Source organism: Gorilla gorilla, chromosome 11 (assembly GCF_029281585.2).
Source record: "Gorilla gorilla gorilla isolate KB3781 chromosome 11, NHGRI_mGorGor1-v2.1_pri, whole genome shotgun sequence".
Lineage (NCBI taxonomy): Eukaryota > Metazoa > Chordata > Mammalia > Primates > Hominidae > Gorilla > Gorilla gorilla.
The window spans coordinates 121,265,551-121,293,381 of NC_073235.2; the positions used below are offsets into that span (position 1 = coordinate 121,265,551).

At 41.1% G+C, this 27,831-nt stretch overlaps 2 protein-coding genes and 1 non-coding gene across 8 annotated transcripts in view; 1 reads left to right on the forward strand and 2 right to left on the reverse strand.

Moving 5' to 3' along the window:
- USP37 (ubiquitin specific peptidase 37) overlaps positions 1–130 on the reverse strand; it is a 119,118-nt gene extending 118,988 nt beyond the window's left edge. For all 4 annotated transcript variants that reach the window (XM_055379579.2, XM_055379588.2, XM_055379577.2 and 1 more), the window contains exon 1: positions 18–130. The gene's annotated coding sequence lies outside the window, so the exon portion shown is untranslated. The remainder of the gene's footprint in view (positions 1–17) is intronic.
- CNOT9 (CCR4-NOT transcription complex subunit 9) lies at positions 20–27,826 on the forward strand. 3 transcript variants are annotated; one of them, XM_004033206.5, is made up of 8 exons: positions 20–329; positions 11,933–12,112; positions 14,348–14,463; positions 15,938–16,047; positions 18,966–19,075; positions 23,704–23,802; positions 24,016–24,107; positions 25,505–27,826. In XM_004033206.5, the coding sequence occupies exons 1-8, from the start codon at positions 306–308 to the stop codon at positions 25,671–25,673; spliced, it is 900 nt and encodes a 299-aa protein (XP_004033254.1). In that variant the 5' UTR covers positions 20–305; the 3' UTR covers positions 25,674–27,826. The 3 variants fall into 3 exon arrangements, with proteins under 3 accessions (XP_004033254.1, XP_004033257.1, XP_055235575.1); XM_004033209.5 differs by having other exon boundaries at positions 195–329; positions 24,928–27,826; XM_055379600.2 differs by lacking the exon at positions 11,933–12,112 and having other exon boundaries at positions 197–329.
- LOC115933808 (U6 spliceosomal RNA) lies at positions 20,612–20,718 on the reverse strand. The gene has a single exon (XR_004069662.1). It is a non-coding gene; the product is annotated as a U6 spliceosomal RNA (small nuclear RNA).
- Positions 27,827–27,831: the final 5 nt, after the last annotated feature.

Consider the following 27,831-nt stretch of genomic DNA (forward strand, 5'->3'; position numbering starts at 1 on the left):
CCGCTCTCTGGAAATACCTGCTCAAAGCCAGAAGTTGCGGGGACTAGTGGTCGCGGACGTCCTTCCGGTCCTAAATCTTAAGGGGCAAAGGACACACTCTGGGACTGTTAACTAGGCCCTGGAGGCGGGAAGAGGATGTGTGGGTGGGGTCAGGGGTGAGAGGTCAGAGGGCCGCGAAGTGGGCGGAGCGAGCCGGAGTCGGATGGCGGCTACGGCGGCTCATTATTTTCCGCTGCAGGGGTGTTGAAGCGGGGACGCGGGTCGGACGCGTCCGGCTGTGGAAGAGAGCGGCGGCCGCTCACAACATGCACAGCCTGGCGACGGCTGCGGTGAGTGGCTAGGCCCCCAGGCTTGGAACCAGAATCCTTTCTCAGACCCACGTTTCGGCCTTCTCTCCTAATTCCCGGTGTCGGGTCCCTAGTCTGATTTTTTTCTGCCCTCAACCTCCAAGGCCCCGGTTCCCCTCCTCGGCACGCTTTGGTTGTGGTGGAGCCGGCCCCTATTTCCTTGCCGGACGCCTCTCGCGGCCTTCAGCGCGACCCATCGCGTTCTTTGCGGGCGCCGGGGCCTGGTCCCGCGCCCGTAGCAGGCCATTCATTGATTTATTGCGCTGACCAACAGTTTCAGGGCGCCAGTTGTGTTCTGGGCGCCGGCGTCGATGAGGGGAATTCCATGGTCAATCTGACGCGGCCCCTGCTCTTAGAACTCACCACGTCGCAGCGGGAAGGAAATGGCTTCTAGTTCAAACCACTTGCTTTATTTATGGAAAACCTGAGGCCCGGAAAAGTGCATAATTTTTGCATCTGACTTAGGTTCTCTGCGTTTAAAACTTTTCCTCGACACATCTCGTTTTACCCGCGTGATCTTTTAACAAAAAAGAAAGATAGTGTAATTCAGCTATCAGAAGTAATCCTACTTCTCTTGGCATTTAAATAAAATCTAGACTCCTTGCCATAGCCTGCACGGCCCTGTATGATGTGGTACTTAACCCACGTTTATAATCTCGTTTTATGTCTCTTGCTCCTAAAGCTTCAGCTACTCTGGCCACCTAACCCTCTGCAACGCGCTTTTTTTTCTCCAAGATGCACTTTGTGGTCTCTATGCCTGGAGTGAATGTTCTTCTTATCCCTCCTCCTTTACACACACAGCATGAGTGTAATTGGTACCTTTTCCTTGAACTCTCCTTCCTCTCCTTAAACTGTTTATCCAAATCCATCTTTCTTCAGGTCTCTGCCTAAATCGGTCTCAGAGTGGCCTTCCCTGACTATCCTCTTCAAATTAGTTCCGCAGCCTCTAACTTTAGTAGAGTACCCTTTACAGCCCTGATCCCCGTGTAATTATTGTATTCGTTTATTTGTTGTCTGTCTCCTTGAGGGCAGGGACAGGGATCATGTGAGCCCTGTTGACGTGGTTTCCCCGGTGCCAGGACAGTTCCTAGTACAAGATTAAAGACTCAGATACTTTGCTGCATGAAAGAATATTGAAGGGAAGGTGACCACTGAAAGAACATTGCCATGATGGGGAAAGGAGATCATTTGATTTGAGCATACCTGCCTGAAGACCAATTCTGCTTTTTCTGTTTAACCAAAGGGAAATGATTTAAGGAAAGTAATGTACTGAAATTGTATTATCAGGCAAAATGACGTAATTACTAAATAAAGCACCAAAAATTGCCATACCTTTAAGTACAAAAAGTGAAAAATTGAGCCAAGTATGACTAAGCTATAGAAAACTGCTTTTTGAGATTTGATCTCCATTGTCAGTTCCAGTGCTGTTGGTATCTCTGCCTCCTTTCATACTGTTTCTGAGTGTTTGTAACTATTCAATGTAGAGAGTATCTTTTATATCTCAATTAGGTCATTGCAATTCCGCTAGCTTTTTTGTTCCTTCTCCCAAATTATATATGTAACGTGGGGAAAAGCAAGTTGAAAGATGAGTGTGCTGCTATTAGGGGAAAGACAGGTTAAATAAGGGAAATTATTCTAAGGTTGACTTGTCCATCTCTCAAAATCTGATTGTATCTTCTCCAGAATTTTATCTTCGATACTGAGCCACTCTTCCCTGTGCCTTCCCAAACTCTGTAGCTATTCCTTTTATTTTCAATTGCTCCCTAATGCATCTTTTAAACAACCATTAAAGCTGTGGTACATTACTTATAATAAGTACTCAATACATGTTTCTTCACGTTTTCAGTGCCTTACATTAATTTTAAAATTTGAACTTTTAGATGCACTTTCACTTAGGATGTTTGGACCTCGTAGCAGCTCTGACAAATTCCTTCGTACCACTCATTCACTAGGACATATTTAGCTAGTGAGGAAACTAAAACGTAAAAAGTTGAGCCGCCTCATTCTCAATTCTTCATGCCTTCCGTTGGACCAAACTGCATTATTCTGATGTGGGTAAAGGGACAGTAATGATGCATATCACTCACTGGAATTTGAGAAGCATAATTAATGCATGCAACAGTGCCCAGAATAATCAAAGCCACTTGAGAAGATGCTTACTTTCTGCCTAACAGTGAAAGTGTGTATCTGTGCCTTTATTTATCTCTTTTTTAAAATAGTAGGTAAATCATCATTTCAGCTAGGGAGATAACAAAGTACTGCCAAATGAGAATGTAAGCTGGGTGGTGTGTGCCCATAGTCCCAGCTACTTGGGAGGCTAAGGAGGGAGGATCACTTCACCCCAGGAGTTCCAGGCTACTGTGTGCTATGAAGGCACCTGTGAATGGCCACTGGACTCCAGCTTGAGCAACATAGCAAGACTTTGTCTGTTAAGAGAGAGAGAGAATGTAGTCACATGTAAATGCAGGATATTATTCACTAGAAGGAAAAATTAAGATAGTATGGGAAGTATCTTAAATTTTGACTCTTGAGTAGTCATATGCTAGAAATGTTTAGTGCAGTAGGCTTTTGTGATTCTTTTTTTTTTTTTTTTTGAGACAGAGTTTTGCTCTTGTTGCCCAGGCTGGTGTGCAATAGCAAGATCTCAGCTCACAGCAACCTCCGCCTCCTGGATTCAAGCAATTCTCCTGCCTCAACCTCCCAAGTAGCTGGGATTACAGGCATTAGCCACTACGCCTGGCTAATTTTTTTTTTTTTTTTTTTTTTTTTTGGTATTTTTAGTAGAGATGGGGTTTCTTCATGTTGGTCAGCCTGGTCTCGAACTCCTGACCTCAGGTGATCTGCCCGCCTCAGCCCCCAAAGTGCTGGGATTACAGGCATGAGCCACTGCGCCCGACCTTGCTGTTGTCATTCTTGATGGAATACATCCTAACATCTTCATATATTCATTACTGCCACCATTGAGCATAATTTTTTTTTTCTCTCCTCTAATAAATAAGGACAGAAGTACCACACAGGATTATTCTAAAGATTAAGTAAAAATAACAAAATGTGGCCGGGTACTGTGGCTCATGCCTGTAATCCCAGCACTTTGGGAGGCCAAGGCGGATAGATCACCTGAGGTCAGGAGTTCGAGACCAGCCTGGCCAACGTGGTGAAACCTCGTCTCTACTAAAAATACAAAAATTAGCTGGGCGTGGTGGTGGGCGCCTGTAATCCCAGCTACTCAGGAGGCTGAGGCAGGAGAATCACTTGAACCCAGGATGTGGAGGTTACAGTGAGCCAAAATCGTGCCATTGCACTTCAGCCTGGGAGACAAGAGCAAGACTCCATCTTTAAAAAAAAATGAAAGAAAGAAAGAATAACAAAATGCTCAGTGGTTGGCTAGATTCACTCACTGATATGTGACTTGTTCCCAGACTTCAGCTTTGGGAATTTAATTCCCAAATTAAAGGCTCACACACCTATAATCCCAGCACTTTGGGAGGCCAAGGCAGGAGGATCACTTGAGGCCGGGAGTTCAAGACCAGCCTTGGCAACACAGTAGGAACCTATCTCTACAAAAAATGTTTAAAAATTTTCCAGGCTGCAGTGAGCCATGATCATGCTACCGCACTTCAGCTTAGGCAACATAGTGAGACCCTGTCTCAAAGGAAAAAAAAAAACTACAAATCTTTGCATGCCATCGGTATTCTGTAATGGATGTTATGCTTGTGAAACAACCGGAGGTAAGCCTTTAGGGGATGTGTTTTTGTTTTTAATTTCCCACTGATTTCCACTGACAATTCTAGCATCCCTAAACACTTGTCTTTCTCTGACTTTCCGCCTAACCAGCAGCATCATTAGTTATTTTACATCTTTTTATTGAAGCTGTCATGGACTCCCAGATGCCTTCCTTTTTGGCAAGTAGAAAGAACACTGCACTCTAAAGGATTTAATTCACTTTCTCCTGCCGAGTCTCCTGATGAAGCTTTAGGCAAATTGCCTAACTTGTCTTTCCTTATTCACTTTCATTTTTTAAAAGTTATTTTGAAAAAATACATTCTGGGCCGGGCATGGTGGCTCACGCCTGTAATCCCAGCACTTTGGGAGGCCGAGGCAGGTGGATCATAAGGTCAGGAGTTCGAGACCAGCCTGGCCAACGTAGTGAAACCCCGTCTCTGCTAAAAATAGAAAAATTAGCCTGGCCTCATGGCATGCGCCTGTAATCCCAGCTACTTGGGAGGCTGAGGCAGGACAATCGCTTGAACCTGGGAGGCGCAGGTTATAGTGAGCTGAGATTGTGCCATTGCACTCCAGCCTGGGCAACAAGAGCAAAACTCCATCTTAAAAAAAAAAGATACATTCTGGCTCTTATAAAAGTATGAAGGTAAGCTAATTTAGTACTTCCAGCACTATTAGAAAGTTCATTTTCTTGGAATACCATGCTGACACCCAAATCCACGTGTTGATCTCCAGACTTGGGAAAATAATCTCTATTTCAGTCTGATTCCATTCTTTATGTATTGGCAGGAAAATAAACAGCTATTTTGGCCCTTAAACATAAAGTTACATTGATAATTTGGCTATTTTCTGTTTAAGAAACCATCAACATCAATTTTTTAGTTTACTCAGAGAAGGAAATCATTTTCTTTACTATTTATAGATAAATGTCGTTTTATTTAAAATAACTTATAAACATCTTTATACTTTTCACATCATGTGTTAAAATCTTTCAGAAATAGAAGACCAACTTAAACTGTCAGTACCCTGTGTGACACTTGGAGTTAACCATTAGTAACTTACTTTGGTAAATATCTGTATGTTAAGCTTTCTTGGGGAAAAAAGGTGTCATTTGAAATACATTTTCCATATACAAATCATTAAACAGAAAAGGAGGGAGAGTTACCACCTAAATTTTGATAATATAAAAGTTTTTTAACACACTTATTAAAAGAACAGGACTGTTGACTTTATTTTTTTATTTTATTTTATGTTTTTGAGACAGGATCTCGCTTTGTTACCCAGGCTGGAGTGCAGTGGTGTGATCTTGGCTCACCGCAACCTCCACCTTCTGGGTTCAGTCGATTCTCCCACCTCAGCCTCTCGAGTAGCTGGGATTACAGGCACATGACACCACACCAGGCTAATTTTTGTATTTTTAGTAGGGGCAGGGTTTCACTGTGTTGACCAAGGCTGGTCTCAAACTCCTGACCTCAAGTGATCCACCAGCCTCAGCCTCCCAAAGTGCTGGGATTACAGGTGTGAGCCTGTCTCTGTGCCTGGCCAGGACTGTTGACTTTAGCAGGTTACAATTAATAATCTACGGTAATGTACTATAGAGCTTTTTTCTGTTCTTGGAAGTGTTAAGAATAACTTATAATCTAAATCAGATTTCTCATGATGATTCTATGTGTCCGGGTATGTAATTGAGCTCACTGTGTATCCAAATCCAGCTGTTAATGAGTTCTGTGCTAAGGGAATATTAAATTTAAGAAAGTTTTGTTGGGTTCTTAAGAGTAATTTCTTCAACTTGGAGGAGTATTTGTGCTTTCTATCCTTGAGACCAGATAGAACTCATCGATTCTAGAGAGAAGTAGAGTTTCAGTCTCATTCTGCTGTACACTGGCTGTGTGACCTTGAGCACGTGAAACCTCTATTAACCTGTTTCCTCTTAGAATTTTGAGAATAAAATGATGTAATCCACAGTGCCTGACGACAAATGGTATGCTCAATAAATATTACTGCATATTAATAATTTCTGGAAAAGGCAGACCTAATCTATAGTAGCAGAAAACACCCATGATTGCCTCAAGCTGAGTATGGGGTTTACTGAAAAGGGCATTAAAGAACTTTTTGGGGTGAATGGATCTATATCTTCATTATGGTAGCAGTTACTTAGGTGTATAAATTTCTCAAAAATCTATTGAAGCGTACACTTAAAGTGAGTTCACTTTTATTGTATGCAAATTATGTCAAAGTTTTTTTTTTAAAAAAGAGCCTCTTAGATTAGACTCTCACAACTAAGAACTAAATAATTTCTAAGATTTTAGAGCTGCCTGAGACTGACAATTATTTAATATAGTTCCTTCACTTTAACAATGAGAAAATTGAGGTTTGGAAAGTTAAATGACTTATCCTAGGTCACACAATTCTAGAAAGAGCAAAACTGGATTTTGAAGTCACTTCAGGCTCCCCCGCCAGTGTGTGTTCCAATTATATCCACATGTAGTTCCTTGCAAATTGAGGTCTTTCCTGTTCTTCAATTTGATAAACAGATTCTTAATCCTGGGTACATGGATACATTGCAGGAACTCTGTGAACTCCCTAAAATTATGTGTAGGTTTTCGTGTTTTTGCAGTTGTGTATTTTTCTGAGTAAAAGATCCACAATTTTCTTTTTTGTTTTCTTTTCTTTTCTTTTTTTTTTTCTTTTGAGACGAGTCTTGCTCTGTAGCTCAGGCTGGAGTACAGTGGCTCAGGCTGGAGTACAGTGGTGCAATCTCTGCTCACTGCAAGCTCCGCTTCCCGGGTTCACGCCACTCTGCCTCAGCCTCCGAAGTAGCTGGGACTACAGGTGCCTGCCACCACACCTGGCTAATTTTTTTGTAATTTTAATAGAGATGGGGTTTCACCATGTTAGCCAGGATGGTCTCGCACTCCTGACCTCGTGATCCGCCCACCTCGGCCTCCCAAAGTGCTGGGATTACAGGCGTGAGCCACCATGCCGGACTTCATTTGATTCTTAAAGGGTCTGGGCCTCAAAAAATGTCAACCTCTGCTCTCTTGGTTGGTATCCTGCAATTATTATTAATGCTTCAAATAAGGTAATCTCCAGTAGGGAAGTCATAGATTAATTTGCTTACCTGTCAGTGAGCAATGTGTGCTACTAGATTGAGTTCCATATCAGCCACAGCCTTAGAAATGTATTAGTAAATTAAAAATTCAAAGAGTTGTAGCATCTGAACTAGGAATCATTAGAGGTGATCGTTACAGAGTGGCATGAGGAGTAAATCTGCCTGTTGTCTGCCCATGGTTTCATCGATTGTTAAATGAGGTTAATAACCACCATGTTGTGATCATTAAACGAAACCATGTTTTTAAAAAAAGGAAGTACAACAGAACTAACTCTTCCCTCACCTGCCGTACCCCTTCTTCTACTGCCCACCTCCTTTTAAAAAGATGTCAATTACAGATTCTTTTTGTGAAAGATGGGCCTAAATAACTCTTGGGATATGGAAGGAGAGTAAGATACATTTTGAGTTTTGGTGTTTCATTTAGGAATGTCCAAAATATTTTATCAATCATCTGGTTATATAAATTAATATATAACTCAAAATATAAGAATATTTCCTTTTTATTCTCCAAAACAATGAAATTCCTATATGTGTGTTACAAAATTGCTTGTTATATGTCCATGTGTGTGTTGGTGGTTCTAAGTAAATTATGCCCCATCTGATCCATAATGTGACACAGGGAGCTATGTGAAACTATTGTACTGACTTCTCTCTGAAAACAATACCTATTAAGTGCTTTGTAATCTCAATAAGTAGAGAATTTCTCCTAACATCAATGCTACTGTTCATAGTACTGCGTGTTCTTTCAGATTTTGTTGAACTACCACCAATAACATTTTACTTTTTGTCTGAGATTTTTATGTATTAACTATATTGTCTAGGTCAAAGAATATAGTTTATTAGGAAGTCATTTTTAGGCTGAGCACAGTCGCTTACACCTGCAATTCCAGCACTTTGGGAAGCTAAGGCAGGCAGATCACTTCAGGTCAGGAGTTTGAGATCAGCCTGGCCATCGTGGGGAGGTCCCATCTCTGCTAAAAATACAAAAATTAGCTGGGCATGTGGCATATGCCTGTAGTCCCAGCTACCGGGGAGGCTAAGGCAGAAGAATCGCTTGAACCTGGGAGGTGGAGGTTGCAGTAAGCTGAGATCACACCACTGCACTCCAGCCTGGGAGACAGAGTGAGGCTCCATCTCAAAAAAAAAAAAAAAGTCATCTTTAGATCAGATTTTGTCTTTCAGGCAGATGAGAAGCAGCATTAGCAAAGCGGTTAAAAGTGTAGGCTCTGTTGCTAGAACACCTGGGTACAAATCCTAGCTTGCCATTTAAATTTTAAATAACTTCTCTGTGCCTCAGATTTTCCTTATCTATAAAATGAGAGTGCTGGTAAATATTATAAGTATTTAGGACAGTGCCTGGCAGAGTAAGCACTGTGTGTTTTAAGCTCTCATTTTTATTTTTAAAAAATTGTATTCATCCCATGACAGGTGGGTATTCAGTTGGTGTAACTTACTGCTGTTATTAAATTGGGGGTGAAATGCAACAGGGATGATGAAAAGGAGGATCCCCACCCTAGATATTTCCTGGCACCAAACTGCCCTCCTTTTGGCTAGAATGACAGCAGAACCCATAACACCAAGCTAGTGCCCATGGGGGCCACATTACCACCCACCTGACATGGTTCTAGCTCTCTTAGAATCAAAATCACATGGAGGCTGCAGCCCCCACAAATAATCTCACAAATTGGAGTATTGCTAGCAGCAGGTGTCCATGGCTTTAGGAACCCATGTACGTACCAGGCATTGGCCTTTCAGAGTGCCCACACCACTGCCAGCAGTGCCATCTTCTCTGTGGGCATCAGGCCAGCTCCAGAAAGAGAATATGTAGGGATGGGGCCTGGTGTTCAGGAGGCATGGTATGCAAACCAGTGGTTACCAGGGCAAGATGGGGTACAAGGTGCCAACTGCAAGTCACACACTGGCTCTAGTAGGGGTGATGGAGTTTACTGATGGTGGTATCTGTATGACAAGACTTTGGGGAAGGTCAGCTGGAATGGGTACTGATTAATCAGGAAAGGTACTATATTGCCAGACCAGTATCTGTGAGGCCCCCTTTAGTTACTGGATTGTGGGGTCATCCAAGAGACTGGGCAGGAAACCTAACGCTAAAATTTTATCCTGTGTTTCTGCTGAGCGTCTAAGGTGACGTAATATTCTAAATAAACACATACCCTATCTTCAGGTAGGAATTACATTTCCAAAAATAGTTTTTAAGTTGAGGGCCTGTTTGTGGCTGCCTAGAAAGGGCAAGTGCCTGAACAACACTGCTTTTGCTGTTGGGAAAGGAGGAAAAAAGCTACCATATTCCATCATATTGTTGCTTTAAGAGCCTATGATTGATTCCTTGAGGACCATCCCTGAAGGGAGTTACAAAACAGCTTTTAGCAGATTACTGTAAGGCACTTAAAGCTTAAGCTGCATTGTATTTCAGTCTATTTAGCAGAACACCTTGTGGTTCTTTCTGTCAGGCTAGTGAAATAATAAAAATCAAGCTAAAAACTTACAATGAAGCTTCCATTTTTAAAAGGCCATTATTCAGATTGGGTACAGTAAATTTGAATCCACCTCAAAGTCTATTTTATGCTTCTGTTCTTCAACAAAGGCAGTTCTTTGTGTTCTTTGTCTTTACATCTGTACAATGGGTAGGTCATCATTCTGTCAAGCTAAGATCTATTGGGAACTTGTAAGTACTGTGAGAAACTGTGTAATATAGTTCAAAAAAGTACGGGAATATGCAACTTCATACCTTCATACCTGGTTAAATTGAGTGAGTTAATTCCTCTGAACATTAGTGATCTCATCTGCAAGTGTAGATAGCCTTCCCCCCCCCTCCTTCTTTTATTTCTCATGCTAGGGGGCAATTACCTGAGAACATATTGGGCATAGAGATGGAAATCACCAGGAATTTGTTAGCAGTTTAGAGCTTAGGGGTAGCAATTATCATTTTTCTAGTCTCCCATCTTGTTTTCCAGGTAAGAATAATTAAGGAACTTAACCAAGGTCACAAACATATTTGATGACTACAGAGAATTATAAAATACTCAAATTTGGGGGGAATATTGTGATTCTTTAGCATAATAATGAAAGCATGCCCTATTAAGTATGTATTTCCTACATGAGTAAGTAATGAATGGTTCTCAAAGGGATGTAGTTAGAGAATATACTGAAGAATCATTAAGAGGGAGAGCTTTTCCAAATTACAGGTTTTCTGCTCAGTTGAGGGGGGATGTCAGAATCACTGGGGAGGGACCAGTATTGGGAAGGCATAATTTTTTTTCCTCTCAAAAACTATTATATGCATATGGTTTTTTAAAAAAAGTTTATGCAAAAGGTTTTAGTGTAAACAATGAAAAGTAAGTCTCCCTGTAAATCCCCAACCTTAGAGGTAACTACAGTTAACAGTTTTTTATGTGTCCTTCTAGAAATGTTATATGTAAATGTGTAAGAATGTACATGTATTTTTTATTTTTATATGTGTGTATATTAATGGAAACATTTTATATGCTCTTCTGTAACCCTTTTATTGTTTTTAGTTAGTATCAATATATATTCAGTATATAGAGAGCTGCTTCTTTTTTTAAAGGACTACATAGTATCACATTATAAAGCTGCACCAATATTTAACCAGTCTCTTAGTGAGAGATACTTGTTTGTTTTCTGCATTTTTGTTTTTGAGACGGAGTCTCACACTGTCACCCAGGCTGGAGTGCAGTGGCGCGATCTCGGCTCGCTGCAGCCTCCGCCTCCTGGGTTCACACCGTTCTCCTGCCTCAGCCTCCAGAGTAGCTGGGACTACAGGCGCCCGCCACCACGCCCAGCTAATTTTTTGTATTTTTAGTAGAGATACCAGTTTCACCGTGTTAGCCAGGATGGTCTCAATCTCCTGACCTCATGATCCACCTGCCTTGGCCTCCCAAAGTGCTGGGATTACAGGCGTGAGCCACCACGCCTGGCCCAGTTTTCTGCATTTATTTATTTATTTGTTTGTTTGTTTGTTTGTTTGTTTGTTTATTGAGACAGAGTCTCACTCTGTCGCCCAAGCTGGAGTGCAATGGTGCAATCTCAGCTCACTATAACTTCCACCTCCCACGCTCAAGTGATTCTAGTGCCTCAGCCTCCTGAGTAGCTGGGACTACAGGCATGCACCACCACACCTGGCTTTTTTTTTTTTTTTTTTTTTTTTTTTTTTGCTCTGTCACCCAGGCTGGAGTGCAGTGACGCTATCTCGGGTCACTGCAACCTCCACCTCCCAAGTTCAAGCAATTCTCCTGTCTCAGCCTCCTGAGTAGCTGGGATTACAGGCGCCCATCACCACACCCAGCTAAATTTTGTATTTTTAGTAGAGACGGGGTTTCGCCATGTTGGCCAGGCTGGTCTCAAACTCCTGACCTCAAGTGACCCACCCAACATGGCCTCCCACAGCGCTGGGATTACAAGGGTGTGCCACCGCGCCCGGCCAGTTTTCTGCTTTTAAAACAGTGCGACAGTAAACATCCTGGTATGTCTTTAGCACAGCCCAATTATACCTACAGGATAAATTCCTAAACGTGGAATTATCAAAGGGTATGTGTGCATTTTAGATTTTCATCAGTAACTACCAGAGAGATTGAATAGTTGACATCAAATGTATGTATTTAGAAACGCTCCCCTGGTATTCATGAAAAATATATTTCCTCTAAAACTCTGTTGCAGGGTAAGACTTGGTTTGACTCTAATAAACTGATACTTACTTTCTTGTCTTCATCTGAAGCCTGTGCCTACTACACTGGCACAAGTGGATAGAGAAAAGATCTATCAGTGGATCAATGAGCTGTCCAGTCCTGAGACTAGGGAAAATGCTTTGCTGGAGCTAAGTAAGAAGCGAGAATCTGTTCCTGACCTTGCACCCATGCTGTGGCATTCATTTGGTACTATTGCAGCACTTTTACAGGTGGGTTCACGTCCATGATTGGCAGTTCAGTTCTTTTCATTACACTTGTATATTTCTTTACCTTTGCCCAAATGATTTGAAGACTTTAGGAGGATGATTCTTTAAAAAACTGCATTTGTAAGAATCTGTTTTAGAAAGGTCTGAGGTATTTGTTAAAATGCAGATTCTTGGATCCTTACCCAAGAGATTCAATTTAGTCAGTCTGAGGTGGGCCCTATAATCTATATTTTAATAAGCACTTTCACCTCCCCCAGGTGATTGTGATGCAGGTGATCTAAGAACTACGCTTTGACAAACACCGCTTTAGGAGTACTGTAAGATAAATCTACGTGACAGGGGGAGGAAGGTGGAAAGTAGAGTATAAGGACCACAAGGTACAATATATTCTATGGAAAAGAAATGGTTTTTTGGGTTTTTTTGTTTGTTTTTCTTTTTTTTTTTTTTTTTTTTGAGACGGAATCTCGCTCTGTCGCCCAGACTGGAGTGCAATGGTGCAATCCCGGCTCACTGCAACCTCTGCCTCCCGGGTTCAAGTGGTTCTCCTGCCTCAGCCTCCTGAGTAGCTAGGATTACAGGCCTGCATCACCATGCCTGGCTTTTTTTTTTTAATTTTTAGTAGATACGGAGTTTCACCATGTTGGTCAGGCTGATCTTGAACTCCTGACCTCGTGATCCACCCACCTCGGCCTCCCAAAATGTTGGGATTACAGGCATGAGCCACCATGCCTGGCCTGGAAAGGAAATGTTGAAGGTATAACAGCTGTAGTATTAAAGGTGGGTACACTTGTACATTAAAGAATAGATAACTGAAGTTCAGTTCAAACCAGAATGGTCACTGGTGGCTAATTAACTGATATGGTACAATAACAATACCAAAATACCTAGGTAGTGGCATGATCATCCATTAAAGTATTGCCCCAAATTCCTAACAATTAGATTAACTTTTCTACTCTTAAGTAAATTCACATTCCATCTCTATTGCATTTAGCCAAGAAACTGATCTTTGTTATGGGAACGTTTTTCTATGTAAAAGTTTTACAAATAATGTAAATGGAAAATTGTAGCCAGGTGCAGTGGCTCATGCTTGTAATCCCAGCAGTTTGGCAGACTGAGTTAGGAGGATTGCTTGAGCCCAGGAGTTTGAGACCAACCTGGGCAACATGGCGAAACACCATTTTTACAAAAAATACAAAAATTAGCCAGGCTTGGTGGTACACTCCTGTAATCCCAGCTACTTGGGAAGCTGAAGTAGGAGGATCAATTGAGCCCAGGAGGTGGAGGCTGCAGTGAGCCATGATCATGCCACTGCACTCTGCCTGGATGACAGAGTGAGACCCTGTCTCAAAAAAAAAGAAAAAAAATGTAAATGGAATTGTATTGAGTAAATCATTACTTTTTGACAGATAGTGCATATATTCACTGCTGTTTATACATATCCCCACCCATTGATTCATGTCCTTACCATGTTACTACCTAACCAAATTCAAACTTCTTTATGAGTCACCGTGGTTGACTTAACACTTTCTGGCCAGTGATCTCATCACTGTAACTTAAAGCAGGATGCTAGCAAAATTATAAAAATTTGAGTATCCCTCAACTGATAGCCTCAGTAGCTGGAGAATATAAGAGGAAGTGTAGATGACTACATTTGCCTCCACAGAAATCTTCCTAGGCCGGGCGCAGTGGCTCACGCCTGTAATCCCAGCACTTCGGGAGGCCGAGACGGGCAGATCACGAGGTCAGCAGATCGAGACCATCCTGGCTAACACGGTGAAACCCCATCTCTACTAAAAATACAAAAAATTAGCTGGGTGTGGTGGCAGGCGCCTGTAGTCCCAGCTACTCTGGAGGCTGAGGCAGGAGAATGGTGTGAACCCGGGAGGCAGAGCTTGCAGTGAGTCAAGATCGCGCCACTGCACTCCAGCCCGGGTAACAGAGCGAGACTCCGTCTCAAAAAGAAAAATCTTCCTAGAGACAAATGTAGAAATGTGAGTCTCAAAAAAAAAAAATCTTCCTAGAGACAAATGTAGAAATGTCTTAGCTAGTCTCAGCCAAGTAAGTTTGTGATGAAAGGATATGAGCATTATTTCTGCTCCCTCTTTGATGACTGAGTTCTTAAAAGATGCACAGAATTAAGAGCTATTTTATTTGCCTTTTTTTTTTTTTTGCTTTATTACCATGGGAATTAATTTTTAGTTATTCCTTATTCATCTGATGCTGATTTCCATTTTTTAGGAAATTGTAAATATTTATCCATCTATCAACCCACCCACCTTGACAGCACACCAGTCTAACAGAGTTTGCAATGCTCTGGCATTACTGCAATGTGTAGCATCACATCCAGAAACCAGGTAAATGCTTTGGGTGAGTCACTTGGGGGAGATATACATTGAATATGGTCCTAAACTTTCTCTGAATAATAAAAGGAAGGGCATGGAGGAGAGAGAGAGAGAGCGTTTGTGTGTGTGTGTGTGTGTGTGTCTCTCTCTCTCTCTCTCTCTCCTGGTCTTCCGGATTCTTATTTACTTTTACCCAGTGAACTTTAAAGAAACAGTGTTCACATTACAGGAAAGGTATCAGGCATACAGCTACTTCTCACTCCCTGACCTGTTATTGACACTATGTCATCTGTGAGGCATAGTGCATGGCATATAAGAGGAGTTTAGTAATTATTTTTCCAGCACTTTTCCCACACTGAACCCAGATTTGACTTCAGAATCCTTCTTAACATAGCATTCTGGGCGGCCTCTATAATAGACGAGAATTGGCATGTAAGTTAAAATATTTTTGCCACCTGTCATATCTAAAAAATTAAGAAAAGGGAAATCCTGTTCAGGAATCTACTTTGTGGGCTTTTATGGCCCCAAAGGCACTTAATAGTCATCTTATTAAAGCCTTTCCTCTTGTCAAGTTTCCTTATGAAATATGTATGCTATGTTGGCACTGACCTTACACAGCTTTAGAGAAATTACTAAGAAAATTACTTTTGAGCACTTAACAAAAACACAAGAGTACTTTGAGTGTTAAAAATCTTGGGCGTTGGCTCTTCTACAAGGTGTAACTATAAATAATATAAAATAATAGACTGATTTCCATATTAGTTGCCTGACTAAACTGTTTTCAGAATGGTTTGTGTATCTGAAATGCCCTAACAAAAAAAGAAGAATGTGCTTATTAAAGTATAGCAGGTAAGCCTGATAATGGCTGCTTTGTTTTGTTGTCTTGGTTTGTAAGGTTTATTTGACTGCACCTGTGAATACTATTATTCAGTCATAGGTGAGGGAGGTAATCTAGGACAATCTCTTGGACACTTAATAGCATTTTGTGGTCTATTTTTTAAAATCCACAATTGGATATTTTAAGTTAATCAGTTTGTAAGGTACTTTCTGCTGATTACAGGGAAAATCATGTGTTTTCTTAACCACTGTGATCTGGACTGGGGTTTTCAGCTTTGGCACCATTACCATTTGGGGCTGGATGAATCTTTGTGATGGAAAGGAGAGGGCAGGAGAGGACTGTCCTGTGCATTGTAGGATGTTTAATGGCATCTCTGGCCTCTTCCCACTGGATGCCAATAGTGCTTCATAATCCTGAGTTGTGACAATCAAAGATGTCTCCAGACATTGCCACATGTCCTCCAGGGGGCAAAATTTACCCCATTTGAGAACCATTGGTCGAGACTAATGACCAGTAACATTGTTTTCCTAAGGATTCCTTGCTCTGACAATGTTAAGGCCTTACAGAATTAACCACCTAGAAATTTGAAAGTTCAGGATCCTTAGAAATCAACCCTGGGCTGTGAATGTAATTATTGTTTTCTTCCAGGTCAGCGTTTCTCGCAGCACACATCCCACTTTTTTTGTACCCCTTTTTGCACACTGTCAGCAAAACACGTCCCTTTGAGTATCTTCGGCTCACCAGCCTTGGAGTTATTGGTAAGTTATTAGAATTGTTTTGCAAGCCTGAAATACTCACAGTAGTAGTCTAAGTTGGGTGTTTTGTCTTGCCGGTTATGATTTTTGTACACCAGTCATTCATTTTTGTCTTTGAGGTTGTCTCATTCACTAATCAATAAGTATCAGGAACATGATGACTCCTATCAAGCACTCTTCTAAGTGTTGTTAATAAGACTTTGAGATCCAACATTTGGGATTAAATTCAGCATATATGTAGAAACATTTGCTGGAATTGTAGGGAGAGTAAAGCATAAGAACTTGATTCAATATATAAAGAGTATTATTAGAGGAATAAGAGTTTAAATTTGAGACTTCTCCTCTTCCCTTCTCTCTTCTCTTCTCTTCTTTTCTTTACTTTTCTTTCTGATAGGGTCTTGCTGTGTTACCCAGGCTGGACTTGAACTCCTAGGCTCAAGTGATCCTCCTGCCTCAGCCTCCCAAGTAATAGGGACCATGGGCACAGGCACACACCACTGTCTTTTTTTGTTTGTTTGTCTTACTTCTAATACCGGAATGCTTCGTATATCTGAAATGCCCTAAGAATATGCATGTCAAATACACTAAGCATTCTGAAAACCTGTAATTCTCCCATAACTCCAGGAATATGAATCTGTCAGTTCACGTAGTTAAATTTTTTCATCTACTTTTTTTTTAGTCTCTACTAAGAAAATAATGCAAAAATCAGCCGGGCGTGGTGTCATGTGCCTGTAGTCCCAGCTGCTGGGGAGGCTGAGGCAGGAGAACCGCTTGAACTTGGGAGGTGGAGATGCAGTGATTGCAGTGAGCCAAGATCACGCCACTGCACTCCAGCCTGGGCGGCAGAGGGAGACTCAAAAAAAAAAAAATTAAATTTCCATGTACTAGCAATGAACAATAGGAAATTTATTTTTTATTTTATTTATTTATTTATTTATTTTTGAGACAAGGTCTTGCTCTGTTGCCCACTCTTGAGTGCAGTGGCATGATCATGGCTCACTGCACCCTCAAACTCCTGGGATCACACAAATCCACCCACCTCAGCCTTGAGAAGCTGGAACCATAGGCACATGCCACCACACCTGGCTACATTTTTTTATTTTTTTGTAGACACAAGGTCTCACTTTTTGTTGCCCAGGCTTGTCTCAAACTTCTGGGCTCAAGTGGTTCTCCCACCTTGGCCTCCCAAAGTGCTGGGATTACAGATGTGAGCCACTTCACTTAGCTGAAATTTTTTTAAACTGCCATTTATAACAGCACCGAAATGTGAAAATTTGGGTATAAATCTTTAAAAATATATGCATGATCTATAACAAAAAACTACAAAACTGATTTCTAATGAAATAAAATGCAGAGATAAACCATGTTCATTGATTGGTGTATCAATGATTCAGTATTGTTAAGTTGTTCATTTTCCCCAAACTGATCTATAGATTCAGAGTAATTCCAACAAAATCCCAGCAGCACTTTTTTTAGAAATTGGCAGGCTGACTGCTATGGACTGAATTGTGTCCTCCCCAAAATTTCATGCTTTGAAACCCTACCCCCTCATGTCATGGTATTTGGAGATGGGACCTTTGAAAGATAATTAGGTTTAGATGAGGACATGGCCCTCGTGATGAGGTTAGTATTCTTCTAAGAAGAGACACCAGAGAGCTTGTTCTCCCTCATTCGCTCTCTGCCATGTGAGGACATAGTGAGAAGCTGGCCATCTACAAGCCAGGAAGAGAGACTTTACAAGAACTATACCATACCATGCTGGCACCCTGATCTCAGCTTTTTTTTTATTTTTTTTTTTTGTGAGACAGATTCTTGCTCTGTTGCCCAGGCTAGAGTGCAGTGGCATAATTTTGGCTCACTGCACCCTCCGCCTTCTGGGTTCTAGCAATTCTTCTGCCTCAGCATCCCGAGTAGCTGGGACTACAGGTGTGTGCCACCACACCCGGCTAATTTTTGTATTTTTAATAGAGACAGGGTTTCACAATGTTGGCCAGGCTGGTCTTGGAACTCCTGACCTCAGGTGATCCAGCTGCCTCAGCCTCCCAAAGTGCTATGATTACAGGTGTGAGCCACTGTGCCCAGCCTGATCTCAGACTTTCAGCTGCTAGAACTATGAGACAATAAATTTCAGTTGTTTAAGCCACCAGTCTATGGTATTTTGTTATGGCAGCCTTCTAATAGACTGATCCTAAGATTTATATGGAAAGCCAAAGGAACTAGAATATCCAAACATTTCTTTAAAAGAACAAAGTTGGAAGACATATACTACCTGAGTTCCACACCTACTGGAAAACTATAGTAGTCAAGGCAATGTAATACTGGAGAAAAGAAAGATTTACAGACCATTGGAGCAGAATGAAGAGTCCAGAAATAGACCCACACATATATGGTCAGTTGATTTTTGACAAAGGTACAAAGACAATTTAGTGCAGAAAGCTTTTTTTTTTAGAGAGAGTCTGTCACCCAGACTAGAGTGCAGTGGTGCGATCTCAGCTCACTGTAACCTGTACAGGTTCAATTGATTCTCCTGCCTCAGCTTCCCGAGTAGCTGGGATTACAGGAGCCTGCCACCATGCTCCTGTATTGTGAAGCTCCAAGTATTGTGAAGCTTCAAATACTTGCTAATTTTTGTATTTTTAGTAGAGACGGGGTTTCGCCATGTTGGCCAGGCTGATCTTGAACTCCTGACCTCAAGTGATCTGCCCGCCTCGGCCTCTCAAAGTGCTGGGATTACAGGTGTGAGCTACTGCGCCGCCCTCTTCCTTTTTTTTTTTAGTACCAGTGTGAATCTGATTCCTTTAACAAACCCCAGTTTGTGTTCTGTTATTTAAGTTCACAACTCACTGGATAAACAGTTCGAAGTTAATGTTAACTGGAAACCCTAACTGTAAAATAATTTTGTTTGTCCTTATTTTCTTTAGGGGCCCTGGTGAAAACAGATGAACAAGAAGTAATCAACTTTTTATTGACAACAGAAATTATCCCTTTATGTTTGCGAATTATGGAATCTGGAAGTGAACTTTCTAAAACAGTATGTACTTTTAACTTAGATTTTACATTGTGTTGACTCTTAAGCTGCTTCCTTATGGTCCTGGGATCATTTTCTCTCTTCAAGCTTTTGAAATTTGTATGAATATTTTCTCTTTTGAATAAAAATTATTATGAAACAATTATTGAAAAACCCAAACCATTCAGAAGAAAATCAAGTTAAACACTAAATTTCTTTTCTCCAAACCCACATCTCACTCCACAGGTAAATTCTAAGTATATTATTACGGTTTCATTTTTTTAATTTTAAAATTTCAATCCTGCTCCTTCTATAACCGGGCTTTTTTAAAATACATAATCAATTATATGTACTTGAGCTTCTGCTTACTATGTACTTTAACCATGAATGACAACATGACAAGGTACAGAATTCTTACTCATTGTACAGAATTCTTACCTCATTGTTCTGTCTCAGACCTCTATTGCCATAGTCCTTTTGTCTTCTAACATTGAATATTGCAGCGAAGTCTCAGGGTCAGCCTAATTCTTTCCTTTTTTAGGTGAACTTACTTTTTTGTGTGGTTACCTACAAGTGTCTTTTATTATTTTTAAAGTTCATTTGATAATCATATATCTTTTTTTTTTTTTTCTCTCTCTGAGATGGAGTCTTGCTGTGTCACCCAGGCTGGAGTTCAGTGGTGTAACCTCAGCTCATTGCAACCTCCGCCTCCCGGGTTCAAGCAGTTCTCCTGCCTCAGCCTCCCAAGTAGCTGGGACTACAGGCGTGTGCCACCATGCCCAGCTAATATTTGTATTTTTAGTAGAAATGGGGTTTCACTATATTAACCAGGCTGGTGTTGAACTCCTGACCTCAGGTGATCCGTCCGCCTCAGCCTCCCAAAGTGCTGGGTTTACAGTCATGAGCCACTCCACCCGGCCTTTTTTTTTTTTTTTTTTTTTTTTTTTTTTTTTTTGAGATGGAGTGATGTAATCTCAGCTCGCTGCAACCTCCACCTATCAGGTTCAAGCAATTCTTCTGCCTCAGCCTCCCACATAGCTGGGACTACAGGCACACACCACCACTCCCGGCTAATTTTTTTTTTTTTTTTTTTGTATTTTTAGTGGAGATTGGGTTTCGTCATGTTGGACAGGCTGGTCTTGAACTCCTGACCTCAGATGATCTGCCCACCTCGGCCTCCCAAACTGCTGGGATTACAGGCATGAGCCACCTCACCCAGCCTCAATTTTTTTCTGAAAGAGCATATTACTTGTGTCTTTTTTGTTGATTTGTATATTTTTCTCTTTTATTCGTTCAAGTCTCTTGGTTCAACATCAGTTATGCTCTATTATCTGTCTTTCGTATTTTTTTCTCTAATCACTTTCAATTTTTAAATTTCATATTATTTGATTTTTTTCAAGGTTGCTTTTCCATACTGCTGACTATTTTGGGTAGTATTCAACCTCTGCTCTAAAATTTGCCTTGTCACATTAAATTACTTTTGTAGTCTAACAAATATTTTATTCTTGAGTTGGGTGTAAGCAGGTATAATGATTTTTTTGGCTTTTTACTTTTAAAAATATGTATATGGAATGCTTCATGAATTTGTGTATTATCTTCGCACAGGGGCCACACTAATCTTCTCTGTGTTGTTCCAATTTTAGTACATGTGCTGTCTAAGTGAGCACTGGTTTTTTAATTTTTAATTAAATTATTTATTTATTTAGAGACAGGATCTCTGTCTGTCACCCAGGCTGGAGTAGAGAGGCATGGCTCACTGCCGCCTCGACCTCCTAGGTTCAGTTGATCCTCCCACCTCAGCTTCACAAGTAGCTGGGACCACATGCCTGCTCCACCACACTCAGCTAATTATTTTTATTTTTTGTAAAGACAAGGTCTCCCTATGTTGCCTGGGCTACTCTTGAACTCCTGGGCTCAAAGGATCTTCCTGCCTTCTGCCGTAGTACTAGGAGTACAAGCATGAGCCACTGTGCCTGACCAATTTATTGTTTTTAAAGAGACAAGGTTTCACTATGTTGCCCAGGCTGGAATGCAGTGGCTATTCACAGCCATGATAATGGCACACTATAGCCTTGAACTTCGGGGCTAAAGCAGTCTTCCCACTTCCCTCTCTGGAGTAGGTAGCTTTGATACTGGCACACATCCCTATACCTGGCTATTTTTAAGCTTTTTATTTTAAATATTCAATATATGGATGACTGTCAAAGGCATTGTTGAGCAAAAGAAGCCAGACACATGAGAATTCATACTGTATGTTGATTATGTGAAGTTTAAGAACAAGCAAAGCCATTTACTGGCAATAAGTTGGATTCGTGGTTAGCTCTGAGGAAAGAACATTGACTGGGGAAAGGTACAAGGGAATGCTGGAATCCTGAGTTGGTAGAAATATTGCTTTTTTCTGTTTTTTTTTGTTGTTGTTGTTTTTTGTTTTTGAGACAGTCTCACTCTGTCACCCAGGCTGGAGTGAAGTGGAGTGATCTCGGCTCATTGCAACCTCTGCCTCCTGGGTTCAAGCAATTCTCATGCCTCAGCCTCCTGAGTAGTTGGAACTACAGGCACACACCATCATACCCAGCTAATTTTTTGTATTTTTAGTAGAGATGGAGTTTCGCCATGTAGCCCATGCTAGTCTTGAACTCTTAAGCTCGGGCAATCTGCCTGCCTCCACCTCCCAAATATTCTGTATTTTATACAATATTTTGTATTTTAATCTGGTTATAGTACATAATGTGTACATAGGTAAAAATTCAAGGTACACTTAAGATTAGTGCACTTAACACACTTTACTGTGTATAAGTTTATATTAGGTTCCTATATAACCTGCTGCTATAACAAATTACCACAAGCTAGAAGAGTAGTGGCTTAAAACAATGGAAGTTTACTGTTTTATAGTTTTGGAAGTCACAAGTTCTAAATGAGTTTCACCAATCTGAAGTCAGTGTATCAGGAGGGTCATGCTTTCTCTGGAGGATATAGAGGAGAGTCTTTTTCTTGCCTTTTCTAGCTTCCAGAACTGCATTTCTTGCATTCCCTGGATTATGGCCCCCTCCCTCTTCAGATCCAGCGATGTGGCATGTTCAAATCTCTTTCTGCTTGTCACATTGCTTTCTCCTTTGTGGTAAAATCTCTCCCTACATCTCTCTTGTTGTTGTTGTTGTTGTTGTTGTTTTGTTTGTTTGTTTGTTTTAAGAGATGGGGTTTTCTCTGTCGCCCAGGCTGGAGTGCAGTGGCATGATCGTAACTCACTGCATCCTTGAACTCCTGGCCTCAAGCAGTCCTCCCACTTTGGCCTCCCAAAGTGCTGAGATTACCAGCATGGGTCACTTTGCCTGGCCTTCTCTACATCGCTTTTAAGGACACTTCGTTATTATATTTAAGGCCTACTTGGATAAACAGGAATAATCCCCCATCTCAAGATCCTTAACTTAATCACGTCTGCAAAGTCCCATTTTTCATTTAAGGTAACATTTGCAGAGTTTGGTGATTAGGGCCTGGATATCTTTGAGAGCCATTATTCAGCCTACTGCAGTGTTATAACCCCAATAAAATAGTAAAATAATTCCACAGTTCATTTTGATGAGCAGCCAAGAAAGAGTATCATTATCGTGATTGTCTAATTTAAATTAAACTAATATTTTAATATCTCTTTTATGTAAGAGCTAATGAGCTCAAGTTGAGGGAAAAATTGAGGCCACATATAAGCTTCACTGCCAGGATATGTTTTATTACTGTTAGATAATCTTCAAAGAGAAGCTTAAAAATCTTATTTCTTCAAGATCTTTTAAGAACAAAAAAGGCCTTATCTCAGCCGAGTGCAGTGGCTCACGCCTGTAATCCCAGCACTTTGGTAGGCCAAGGCAGGTGGATCACGAGGTCAAGGAATTCAAGCCCAGCCTAGCCAAGACGGTGAAACCCTGTCTCTACTAAAAATACCAAAATTAGCCAGGCATGGTGGCAGGAGCCTGTAGTCCTAGCTACTCGGGAGGCTGAGGCAGGAGAATCAGTTGAACCAGGGTGGCAGAGGTTGCAGTGAGCTGAGATGGAGCCACTGCACTCCAGTCTGGGCGACAGAGTGAGACTCCATCTAAAAAAAAAAAAAGAAAAGAAAAAAGAAAGAAAGGAAGGCCTTACTTCATCTGGAAGAGAGGAGGCATAGCTGAATAAATCATCTTGGCCTGTGGAAAAGAGAAGAGCCTTAGATATTCAAATGAGGCTTGGATCTCAGCTCTGCCACAGTAACTTTGTCACTTGGGACCTTAACCTGGTGCATTATTGATTAACAGTTATACCGGGCACATAGTAGGTACTCTGTAAATGAGAAGGTCTCTGAGTTTTTAAGAATTTGATAATTAGACAGAACCTACCCTTGTATGTAAAGTGAGAATAATAATGGTACCTACCTCATTGATTTATTATAAAAATAAGATAAGCATGTAAAGCCTCTAGAAAAAAAAACTGGTACAAAGTAATGTTCAACATGGTAATATTTATTATTCTTTGTACTATACATATATGATAAAGTTGTACATAATATACAAGGATCCCTGCTTGCTCAATTTTCTGACTGATAGTCATGCCTGGGAAAATGAGTAGAAAATGAGAAGATTAAATCTGAGCAACTTTATAAACTCTTCGATTTTGTTTTGCTTCAGGTTGCCACATTCATCCTCCAGAAGATCTTGTTAGATGACACTGGTTTGGCTTATATATGTCAGACGTATGAGCGTTTCTCCCATGTTGCCATGATCTTGGTGAGTTCTTTCATCTATCCCCTTTACAACTACTTCTCATCACAAAGCTTAATCTCTTTATAACTGGCATTGAACAACTTCAGTCCTCTGACTAGAACTAACAATTTTGGAACCTTTTATGATTCTTGGACTATCTGATCTCTGATGTCAATTAGAATTTGTTTGTGTTTTGTGTGTTTTTTCCAACACCTCCCCTTATTTTGGGGGAAACAGGGTAAGATGGTCCTGCAGCTATCCAAAGAGCCTTCTGCCCGTCTGCTGAAGCATGTAGTGAGATGTTACCTTCGACTTTCAGATAACCCCAGGTAAACATTTATAGGATGTATAGGACTTTAGGGAAATACTCTGCTGAACAGTTTCCTAATCTCATGGCATAGCTCCTGTGTCTTTAGGACAGGGAAGTGGGGATATAACTGCATTTAGTTTGTCTGAGACAGAACTTAGATTCTTTTTAAAATCTGAAATGCTGAATTTTAGTAGCCATCAGTTTCATCTTCTCACTGTAACTCTCCATCCTACTGTGACATTCCAGAGAGTCTAGGCGATTCCAAAGGAAACCTTATGATGCATTACTCCTGTTGTTTGAATTTTCTGTTGCTACTCTACGTGGTCAGAAAGAGAAGTATATTTTCAAAGATCTCTTAAAAAGGAACACAGCCCAGAGGGCTCTTGAATTCTGTTTCCAATTCTGTCCTTGATTCCTATAAGTTTCTTGAGCTAATTATTTTATCTGCTTATGTTCATAATCTTTCTGCCAGAAATCACACATTGTAGATATAATGCATTTTAGAAATGTTTGACCTTTTGCTTTGTAAATCCATAATTCATGCTGAAAGCAACTTGCTCATATTCTGCTAAACCACGTAATGGAGCAATTTCTGTGTTCCTGGGAAGAGAGCTAGCTTGATTTGATTTAATGTGAACTCAGTCTCCTGCCACTGAGTTTATTCAAGCCCTACCTGTTTGTTGACCATTTTATCCTGTTCTTCAGTGGTTCTTGTTTCACTAAAGTTTAAAAATGTGTTTATTTAAAATTCTACTTGTACAAAGAAAACTAGTCTGAGTGCAAAAACTATAACTTTGTTTAAAATAGCTCTACACATAGTTAACATTTACCTTTTTTAGGTTTTCAGATTTGACTTTCTGCTGGTCATCTTTTCAAAGAAAATGAAACGTTTAAAAGTTCATCTGATAATACTGCTACCATAGCTTTGTTTTCACTGCTCATCTCTTATTAAGGTTTTTAACCATAAAACTGAAGCAATTTCTGTAAAGACACAAATTGATAACTTAGTATAGAATTAAAATTCATTAAGTTATAAGTTTGATGATATCCTTGTTAATGTACTGATTTTTGAATTATTTTATTTGCCATAATCCATATATTTCTAACATGAGTATTTTGACAGTATTTAATAAATCAGAAAGCTGTTTGAATGGAAGTAAACTATTGAACCTTTTAATTTTGCTTTTTCATGAAATTCTACATTGGGGCATCATTCAGAAAATATTTGTGGATACAGATTTTGGAGATCTCTAAGCCTATGCCTAATATAGCTTTAGAGAACTTTAATGGCTTCTTAAGGAGCCATAGATTCACAGTATTCTAAATATTTATGTCTAAGAAGGGGGCTCTTCCCTGTCCACAAGATGTGGGTTTATTTGTTGGTCTCCCTGGTTGGTTTGTTTGTTTCTGATGTAGGGCACGTGAAGCACTCAGACAGTGCCTCCCTGACCAGCTGAAAGACACAACCTTCGCCCAGGTGCTAAAAGATGACACCACCACGAAACGCTGGCTTGCACAACTGGTGAAGAACCTGCAAGAGGGCCAGGTCACCGATCCCCGGGGTATCCCCCTGCCCCCTCAGTGATCCTTCCCTGTTCCCTCCCACTACTCCCCCAAGTTGGGGAAAGGAGGGGGAACCTACGAGAAAAACAGCTCAGGTTTTATCACCGACTGGGAATAGACAACCTCAATGCTGAACCGCACTGGAGAAAAGGGGCAAGATACCCCTGCTGAGGTGTATGGGCTGCCATCTCAGGCTGTCTTGAGGACCTGGGCTCCGTCTGCTACTCCCAGGAAATGGGCTCCTGACACAGCAGTCTGCCACCACAGCCCCAGGAGGGTGTCAACACCAGCAAATGCTGTATTTGCAGCATGTCCAAGATGACCCTTCTCCCCTACCTCTACCTAGCCACTGGCAGGGAGGGGAGACAGAGGTGATAGCAGCAGCACTCTAGGCATGGTGAACGCCTGGGACCAAGCCATGTGGCGTTTTTTATTTTGCCTTTCTGGAAGACTCAAGATGTGTCTCTTCATTCTCTCTCAGTATTTGTTTACTTTGGTTTTTTTGTTTTTAATCTCAGAGAGAGGTGTGTTTAGTGGGCACAAGCTGTAATATTCAGCAAAACTTTGTCGATTGGCACTGTTTACAAGTCTGTTAGCTGCATAAGCTCAATAAAAAGTTGGTCTGGGCATTACATCCCCTCTGGCAGGCCAATAGCTGCATCAAGCTGTTGGGAGAAATGGGAGGGCAGGGGAAAGATGTAAAGCCAAAGGACAGCAGGAACCCACCACCTGTTTCCCTTCCTTCTCCCATTCTACTCGCAGTCCGGAATGCCACGAGGACCTTAACCTTGTTTCTGGCTTTAGCTGCTAGTTTTCCCAAATCTCAGTGCTTTCCCTTTTTGAACTTCCCTTCTATTAAACTTAAAACAGACGTCTTAATTCATCAGGCTGTCTTGGAAGGGTATTGTATTGGGAGACAAGGGGCGGTGGTGGACCTCACCTTCAATCCAAGTTTTCAAAGATATTTTCTCGATAACTCTAAAAGGGAGGTGCTTGGGATTAAGGTGACAGTCCACTTGATCCTTTTCTTTGTTTTAGTGTGAATTTCAGCAGCTCCATCTGTCTTCATGATTGTACTTGAGCAGTATTAGCTGTATGAGTTAATTTTATTCAGATTGAAGATGGAGGGCTGGGTTCTGCTCAGTCTTTTTTTTTTTTTTTTTTTTTTTTTGACCATTCTCTTTTAGTCTATGGGAATTACAGGGTTGCCGCTAAAATATTCACTTGTTCATATCATGTCAAAGATTTCCTCTTCTCTGGAGCTTAGGTGGCTCTTCACAATCCATAGGCTTGAATCTGCAACCTAGTGTAAACTGCCTTGCTTTCCCCAGTCTTTTCCCCTGCTAGCACCTGCTTTCTCATCCCCATCTCCAATCAAAGATGGGATTGCTTAATCCAACTCTGGAGAGGGACCAAGTCTTTTCTGCCCACATCTCACACAATTGAGGTGTCTGAACAAGCTTGGGGAGGGTCTATAAGGGGCAGCCTCAAAAAAAAAAAAAAAACCCCATTTGCAGAGGCAGTTTTGCCAACACAAGGGCTCTTTCAAGCCGACTTTCACAAAGAGAGCCGGACTTGTTAGTTGGCTTCTGTCTCTTTAGAGCCAAGAAAATAGTAATTAAGTGGCCTAGATATAGGAAGGGCAGAATAAGCACTTACTCCCCCTGCCTTCCAAGATGAAGAGGAGAAGCAGGCCAACCCTCAATAATTGCAAGCCTGAAGAGAAGTGATCTTAGAGAAAGCAGAGAACAGAATGGACTGGATAGACATCTTGACTCTATTCAGTCTGTAGTCTGTGATCTGGAGAGTCCAGTTAAGGTAACCCAGATTTTTGACAACCGCCTTCCTGCTGAGCCAAAGTTTTCTCATTACCCCTCCACTGGGGAAGCAGCTGAGGCCCAGGGCCTTGCTCCCTTGGAAATTCTCTTCTCTCCATCTTTCGGTGCATTGGCCATGTTACTGTGCCAAAGTGTCTTAATTCTTGTCCCATCTATTCTCAGCTGGCCTTGGAACCCACATAGGAGTTGGTGGGGGAGGGGTGGAATGGGTATTATTCATTGTAGTTGATCCTGGTGTGTGTATTATATAAAGAGACCCCTCCCCTTATTTTGTGTATTCCATCCCTCTCCCTTAACAGGATTGAAATAAAACATGCTTCTGTTTTTGTAAATATAATTTTT

Excerpts from the sequence above, each read along its gene's own strand:
- CNOT9 (XM_004033206.5), top strand. The coding sequence starts at position 306 with ATGCACAGCCTGGCGACGGCTGCG. Across the intron at positions 330-11,932 it reads ACAGCCTGGCGACGGCTGCG|CCTGTGCCTACTACACTGGC; the intron begins GTGAGTGGCTAG and ends CTTCATCTGAAG. Across the intron at positions 23,803-24,015 it reads CCCATGTTGCCATGATCTTG|GGTAAGATGGTCCTGCAGCT; the intron begins GTGAGTTCTTTC and ends TGGGGGAAACAG.